This window comes from Notolepis coatsorum (genome assembly GCF_963971535.1).
Source record: "Notolepis coatsorum genome assembly, chromosome: 2".
Lineage (NCBI taxonomy): Eukaryota > Metazoa > Chordata > Actinopteri > Aulopiformes > Paralepididae > Notolepis > Notolepis coatsorum.
The window spans coordinates 55,679,163-55,687,824 of NC_140166.1; the positions used below are offsets into that span (position 1 = coordinate 55,679,163).

At 43.9% G+C, this 8,662-nt stretch overlaps 1 protein-coding gene across 1 annotated transcript in view; it reads left to right on the forward strand.

Annotated features, from left to right (window-relative positions):
- prtga (protogenin homolog a (Gallus gallus)) overlaps nucleotides 1-8,350 on the forward strand; it is a gene marked incomplete at both ends in the record, with an annotated part of 151,053 nt that extends 142,703 nt beyond the window's left edge. The window contains one exon of the mRNA XM_084308158.1: nucleotides 8,281-8,350. Coding sequence (XP_084164284.1) covers nucleotides 8,281-8,350 — 70 coding nt within the window. The remainder of the gene's footprint in view (nucleotides 1-8,280) is intronic.
- Between the last annotated feature and the right edge of the window lie 312 nt (nucleotides 8,351-8,662).

Sequence of the window (8,662 nt, forward strand, 5' to 3'; positions counted from 1 at the left end):
AGATCGAGGAGGGATGGTTCGGGACCGTTAGGATCACGGTGGTCTCTCTGCCGCCTGAAGCGCTCTTGTCTGGCGGGTGGCAGCTTCTCTAAAATCCTCTCGACGTTAGAGTTGGCGTATAGCTCGTGCATGCCCTTTTCCCGTTGCGCTCCCAGCATCCCTACCAGGGACTGCACTTTTATAGACAGGTCGTCTAATGAGCGATTGTCTGTTGCTGGGGGTAGGCGATCAATATGCCTTATCTCTTGGATTACGTAATCCCATATACGTCCATATCTCTGGTCCAGCGCTGCTAGAGCCGCGGTGTATGGGGTCGTAGAGGTGGCATAGGCTAGCGCTATATTGTGCGCTCGCGGTACTTTCAGGTGCTTCAGTAATATTGCATACTTGTGGCGTTCATCAGCGACATCCACCATCATTGTCTCTAAGCACATCCGGAGCTCCGTGTACGATTCTCATAGGTGAAGTCTGGAAACGTCGGCGTGGCAATGTATGACGCCGTGGATGGCTGATACATCGGTGAGCGTTGGGGGAGAGACCTCCTAGGCGAGTCTCCTCTTGCGCCTCTCTGTGGGCTGGTACCGGCAGGGTACCATGGCCCGCTGGTCCAGGTGCTATTCCTCGGGGCTGGTCGTGCGTCATGCTCACCCGTGAATAGAGTCGGGGGTCTGTAGCGCAGCGCCGCGGGGGTATAGCCTGGGCTGTACTGGACCTCCTGGTCCAGTGGAGTACTGTGCTGTCGTCGGGCTTGGTTCTCCTCCTCTCCCTCTTCTTCTTCTATCAGGTCCTCTAGATCCTGTAGTCGTTTATTTAGCTTCTCCGCAGTGTATGCTGCTCCTTCCTTGTAGCTGGGTCTCGCTTGGACCGGTCGGGGAAGGGGGTCTGCGGGGGGTATAGGCTTGGTCTGTTGGTCAAGTTCAGGGTCGCTTGCTCGGTTAGGAGACGCTGCCCTTGACTGTTGTCTCGACGAGTTCCTTGAACCCCTGGCGGAGGGAGAGGGTGTTGCCTTGAGGATCAGCTGCTCCATTAGCTGCGCTTGTAACTTGTCGCGCTCGGCTTGTAGTCTGTCGCGCTCGGCTTCGCGCTTGGTGAGATCTGCTTCTCTTTGGGCACCGGCAGCGGCGCGCTGGGCGTCGGCCCGGTCTCTTGCCATATTCTCTTCCGTCTGAAGGCGTCTCATCTCCAGGCGTATGCGCTCTTCTTCGCTCCGTTGCTGCGCTTGGAGTTGTTCGCGCTCGCTAAGCGGCTGTGCTTGGAGTCGATCGCGTTCACCCTGAAGTCGATCGCGTTCACCCTGAAGTCGATCGCGTTCAGTAGAGGCTGTCAGGCTGGCGAGGAACGCCTGTGATAGCATCCTCTCCGCTTCGCTGGGGGAAGACGGTTGTAGAGGTGAGCCGCTCCTGGCTGTACTCGTTGGGGAGTCCTGGAGCTCTATTTCCTCGGCGCTCTCCTCCTCTTCTTCCGTGCAGAGTTCTCTCTCTGTAGGGTTGTCTTCCTCCCGGGGCTGGTCGGGGACTACTTCTTCGGTATTGGCGGGGGGTAAAGGCATGTCAGCTCCCTCCTGGTCCCCACCGTGAGCTTGGTCAGTTACATTAGAACCCACTAGGGCCTCTTTGGTCGGGGTAACCTGGTCGTTAAGGTCAGACATAATTTTACTTTCTATTTTTACCGCGTTTACCGTTTGTCAAAGGCTAGGTAGTTGACTGACAGCGTAATCCTCTAAGTACTGAGGTGTCTGTCGTCTGCGCCGCGGGCGTTCTACGTTAGGAGGACCGTTTCGTGGAGTGTTCATCATAGGCCATTTCAATATTAATAACACTATATTAATATTACACTAGTTACCCTCCGGCTCGAAGGACCAATTGTAACTGAGGGGTACAATTCCCTGACTGTATTGATAAGTATGGTATCATTAAACCACTACCGATTATGTACTTTAACTACTGGCCACACAGTACATGATATAGATATGATGAACACTTTCCCACCATGAAACGAAGTCCACACAAATGTATAAATCGAATATTTTATATAGCAAAGGGTATATACAACATTCACTTAATGACATTTATGATTTGAATGCACTTGTAAGGCAAATGAGTATTCGTAGGCAAATCAACATTGAATGTCCAATCTCTGGTTACGCAGGGAGCAAGTATACAACCTGGTTCTTTAGGGAACTATAGCGATGGTACTTAAATGATTATAGCTGGATACACTAAAGGGGGGTCCCGCTGGTTGTAAGTCAGTAGGGGGGGGGGTTTAGGAGAGCCGCTGGCGATATCCCATCTGGCCGACGATTTCTTGGGAGAATTCAGAGTGCTGAACACGGTGCCCACAGAACCTCGGTCCACAGATGAATACAGCTGGGCCCTCTTGTAGACGGTAGCTGCCGGTCCACAACGAAGAGACGTGAGGCGACCTCACTCGGGGTAGAGCGCCGTCTCACCTGGACTCCTCTCGGGGGGTAGTTCCAACACTCAGCAGTGTTGGCTGTTATCCATGGCATAATCAAAGCACCCAAAGCAAGTAGATAATCCAAGCCGTGTAGGGCTCGCCGTCGTCCGGGTAAAGTAATCCAATGTACAGGTCCACTCGTCTTGGCCCAGAACTCCTCGGATGAAAGCACCACACGTGGTCTGCCCAGCCTGGTTAAGACTCTAGATAACGCCAGGAACGATGGGGGTACTGCTCACTTTATAACTCTAACCGAACGATGCACCATACATAATAGACTATTATTAACTTAATAGAAATACGTCCCACTCGACGGTATAGTGCCAAACTATGACAATTCAATTATTAATCCACACGATGTCTCAATGCCTATTCTGAGGCCAAGTAGGCCATACTGCACCACACGTGGGTCGTGGGTGAGGCTTCACGTCTGTTACTAGGTTGGAGGGTAAAGGACTAATGGACTAAAAGAAAGTTCTACTTTACTTGCGCCATATATATATGCGCTGTGAACAAATAGTACCATTCGTATTTCGCCAGACGTATTCCTACGCGGAACCGGGCTTGTAACGACATGTTCGTCGGCACGATTGAACTTGAACCAAGGGGCTTGGCTGCTGGCGCCAGGTTCTTGTCCAATGGTAGAATGAAACTATTATGGGCTGTTAGTAGACTAAAGGGATATTCAGTGTATATGTACAAGGAATATACAAGGGATATCAAACGATATACAAATACTATTAAATATATATCCATAAATAAATATATATATTCGGTTTAATCTGATCCTTCACAACAAGTACGGTGATGTAAGTCCCGAGTTGTGACAGTGATAGCTCACTGATCAAGTTCTGGACATCATTTAGTAGCTACTGTACAATGGATGAAATAGTCTGTGTTGGTTCATGTGCAGTTGGAAAGCAGAGTAGCTATGAAGGTCCAGCCTATGTTTTACATTTCATTTTAAACCTTTATTTAAACTCAAAAGGTTTTCCCTCATTTAGTCACGTTGGGTGTACCTACAGAAATAAGCATAAAAGCAGCGGCTGGGTGGCGTAGCGGAGATTGCGCTCGTCACCAACGCAAGAGACTCCGGTATCGAATCCCAGTCTCAGCATTGCCTTCGACTTGGGCCGGCCGTCGTACTGGCTCATTTGGCAGAGGTAGCGGGTGGAAGTCGATGGGTGGGGATTGGACGTTGTGGACAGCGACTCCTACAGGTCGGTTGGGTGACGCCTGCACAGCAGAATCAGGAAGTATCGGGGGCAGTGTGAGCCTCCCACACGTTACTCCTCGCCACTGAGAGTTCGAGCTGTCTGGTGAAAAGATGCGACAGTGTTAGGAATTCAATCCACCCAAGTCCTTTAATTGATATTAGTAACCACGTGATAAGTACGTTTTTCAATGTAAAAGCCATGCCCGATCTAACGTTAACGAATATGTGTAACGTTATGAATACATACATAAATACATGCATACAGATCTATACCAGGGTAACGTTATGATACATACATTTTTTGTTTTGTGCATTTCATTTAGACATGATCTTTTATGTGAAGTAATAGCCTATTATGGTCTGTCCCAAATAGTGTTGTCTAAACGCACGTTATACAGATCTCCTAGTTCAGTGGTCGGCAATAGGCCGCTCGCAGGCCGAAATAGGCCCGCCAGCAATAATATCTGCCAGTCAGATTATTTTGAGAATATGATTTGTGATGAAGACTCGCTTTATTGTATCGCAATCGGGAGACTTAGGTAAAGTTAGAAAGATATTCACAGATTCGAATTTCCGCGGTCAATAATTCTTAAGCAAAATGTTTTTAAAACACAAAGGACACCTCTTTCCTATCGTAGTAAGGTAGACAATGAGCTACAACCTTATTTTCACCTAAACGAGGCGAGCCGGCCTCGGAGCTGTACATTTAATAATAATATTAATAATAATAATATTGATCTATATGTGCAGTCGGCCTTGAGGCAAGTGTGCAGCCAGGGACCGTCTAAAAAGTGCAACACCGAAAAGAGACACTACAAAAAGATTCAATAACTTCACTGTCATATATAGTATACACTGTATGACAGTGAAGTTATTGAATCTTTTTGTAGTGGGTGTCAAACTCATTTTCACAGAGGGCCACATCAGCATTATGGTTGCCCTCAAAGGGCCAAAGACCGTATAAAAATGTTAATGTAATGTAAAATAAATGTAGCTACTCATTTACATATTGTTAAACATGTTGTTTCTGTATTTATTACTTATTCAAGTTATACATATTGCATATGCATTTGCATAGATGTAAAAATATATGTTAGCTTATGTTATTTTAACAAATAATTTTAGTTTATCAGAACCCCATATTACTCCATCAATCAATGATCAAACCATTCAAGTAAATAACAAAGAAGAATATCATCAAATACAAGCTATGACATTAAGTTTGTTCAAAACCTTTTTGTCACAGTCAAGAGGGGCAGAACTAACAACTGTGAGCTGCAAAGAACACGTGGGACAGATGTAGCAGATGTTACAAAAACAAATGGCTGCACACAACCTTGCAGAGGCCATACTGTACATCCAACTAATGGAAGATAGTTTAATTAACTTTAATTAACAGATTGCAGAATGGGTACAGTACAGTACAGCTCAATACACACAATTGTTAAGGGGATGCAGACCAGAGAAAGACTTTCGACTTGTTTACATCAGGGTCCCTCATTTTCAATTCGTAATGAAATTGCTATTATGTGTCTGCATGAACACACAACTGTAACTGTACTCAAAAATAACAAAATAAGGGTTGTCTCAGTTCACAACTATATTGGTCAAGTTTTGGGTGGGACTTGTTTGCGTCCCTACAGCTTCTTATTCAATTGAGCGAGATGCTCGGTTATGTCACACAGCCAGTTTGCATCTGACAGTTCAGACAATATTTCTTCAACCCTTTGTTACCTATTCCGCCTGGATCTTTTTTGTATTTTGGCCTGTAAAATTGTCAAAGAATGTCTGAGGAGTAAGTGCTTTTGGCTTTTTTACTTTGTTACTTCATCAATACCTCAGATGTTCAACATACATGTATGTGTAAGAATGTGTAATAACTAAGGCTGTCAACGTTAAAGCTTTATTAACGCATTAACCCACAATTCTTTTAACGCTGCTATTTTTTAACCCAAGATTAATGTTTATAAAAAAAATAAAAATAAAAAATGTTTTACCAGAGCTCTTGGGGGCCACATCAAATGACTTGGCGGGCCACATTTGGCCCGCGGGCCATGAGTTTGACACCTATGTCACCAAAATCACTGCACACATCATCAGTGGTATCCTATTATATTATAGTGTTATTAGATTTGGAAAAAATGCTTTTTCATAATTCTGGGGATTTTGTATAGGAAAAAACATTAAAGGGGAACTATCTTATAAATGGCCTTTTTGAGTGTTTAGCATTGTTTCCTAGCTATGTGAACTTATATTAATATGATCTATGTCTCAAAATTCTCATATTGGCGCATTCTTCCAATTCTCCTCTCACAATATTCACCCTCACTGAACTGAGTCATTTGAAAATGTGATGATTTGTGATGTCAGAAAGACACCGCTGCATGTTAATGTTGAGATACAAGATGAGCTGCACACAGTGGCTGGACCTGGACCTGGAGCCCAGGCTCAAAACGGCTCGAGATCTTGAGGTAGAAAAATGCTGTTTTTGAGGACTTGATTAGAAATACAAAACAATGAATAAAAAAAATATATATATATTACAGAGGTGTTCCATAGACTCACAGGAATTGTGTAAAAGTGCCCAAATAGTGAAAGAAATAGTAAAATAGTTCCCCTTTAAATATCTTCACTCTTATAGAGTGTAGTGTCACCAAACTCACAGTCACTGCACACATCAATGTTATCCTACTGGTTATCCTCTTGACTAGCTCGTAGAGGGGGTGGGAGGGATTCTCCAGGATAGCAGCCAGCTTCCTCTCTGCCATCACCTATAGTCTGACCAGCTCGACTCCCACCACAGAGCTCAGCTTGTTCAGTTTGTTGGTGTCCCTTGAGTTGATGTAGCACCCCCAGCATAGAAGAGGACGCTGGCCACTACAGACTAGAATGACTGCAGCAGTGACACATTGAAGGACCGGCCCACAGCAAAAAGACCAGTGTTGAATTAACTGCCAGAGTTGATTCAACTCTTTTTCAGGGTTTATATAGCTCCAATTAACACTTGTAAAATAGTTAAACATTTAACACTATGCCAGTTCCTTCTTTAACTCCAAAACAGAGTTAAAGTAACACTAAGGGGATTAGACAAATAACACTGCCCAGAGTAAAATGTTTACTATTTGGGAGTGTTAATTGCACTCCCTAAAGTGTCAAGTTATCAACTCTGAATTTTTTCTTTAAATTAATTTTATATACGTATATATTAATTATAAGAATGAATTCCATAAACAAAATCATTTTCAAAAATAAAATGTATTGTTCTCCCTTGGTCAATACAGCAGAATTAAAACATCATGAATGAAGGTATAATGTACAACAGGGTTAGAAATTAAGAAAAATTTTCCAGGGCTTTTTTTGCCCCCCTTAATTGATTTTCGGGGGCTTTTTTTGTATTTCGGGGGCACCACATTGTCGACACTTTTTTTTACAGTCTTCGTCCCTATGTTTGATAACGTAATGTTAATGTCTCCATAATATATAGGGCTCTACGCTAACCTTTTTCCCAAGGAGCACATGTGCTCCTAAATAAAATTTAAATAAATAAAATCTAAATAAAAATTTAGGAGCACACAAAGAAATTTAGGAGCACAGTGAAAATTGTTCAAGTAACAGAGTTTATTAACAAACTATTTATTACATGCATATTATACTGTGCGTGTGCATACTAAGGGATAAACATCTGTGCAAATAGCACATACCACAAAAATCGGCCTTTTATTGGCCCATGCCTATAAAAGGATATCAGTTGTCAAGCTGCTTTTGTATGTTGTAGTCTTGTCACGATACCAACATTTTGACTTTGATACAGATAGGAAAGGCAATGGAATATATTATTAGATGACAGAACATGGAAAATTCTTTATACAATTATTTAATTCATTATAATTGAAACGCTATTGAATAATAGTTAATTAATAGTTAATACAATTATTCTGTTACAGCTACAACCAGGGGCGGACTGGGACACAAATTCAGCCGGGACATTCAGACGCACAAGCCCACACAACGGCCGTTAAGAATCACTCGTCCAGTATTAAACAACCCAAGGCTGTGGCTAAGGAGTCAACATCAGGGAGACCAAATCTACACCCCGCCCCTAGATGTGCACTCGTGCACAGTGTACGCACACACACACACACACACACACACACACACACACACACACACATATACCGTTACTTCCTGTCATTGGCATACTTTTTTTTTTTTACTAACATCTTAGTGCTTCATTAGCCTAGGGATTAAGGATACATGAAGTATTAACTACACCATAATAATATTGAGGTTTTGATCCATAGAAAGGTCTGTGCTACACAATTTCAGTTAGATTAGATTTATTGTCCTTTTGTTGTAATCACAGCGAGGGCCTTCCTCATTCCTCCTCATCCTCTCCCACACCCTCGCACGCTGCCAACGCTCCAGTCAACACAGCTGTCACCCATCCCCTCATCAACACAGCTGTCACTCATCCACTCATTCAGCTGGCGGATCCTGTCTTCTCGTCGTGGGAGTGTTAAACTACCTTCCAAGTAAGAAGACTGAACCTAAGCCTTGCTGTACTCATTGATATTTCCTGATCTAACCCTTGTTCTCCGTGTGCCCAGGTCCTCCTGTTCCAGCACCTTCCCGTGCTGGCTGATACTGCACAAAGGAGTGCTCCTGCTCTCACCCTGACACAGCCTGTGTCTACCTTCTCCCGGACTGCACAAGGAGTGCACCTGAACTACCCCCCAAGAACATTTTCCATACCTGTCTGTCGCACATTCCATCTGTCAAAACTGTCTGCTTGGGGAACTACATTAAACAACCCTAAACCGCTCCATTCTCTCTCCTCCTGTGTTTGCTATTGGGCTCCGCCAAATCCCCTCCTCACACCTTTAATTTTGCACTGATGACATTAGTTGCTTGCCGTTTAATCAACATCGAAAGACCCCCCACTTCCTCCCAGACACCCATTCCAAGAGCCTGTTTGCTTTCCAGGTCTCT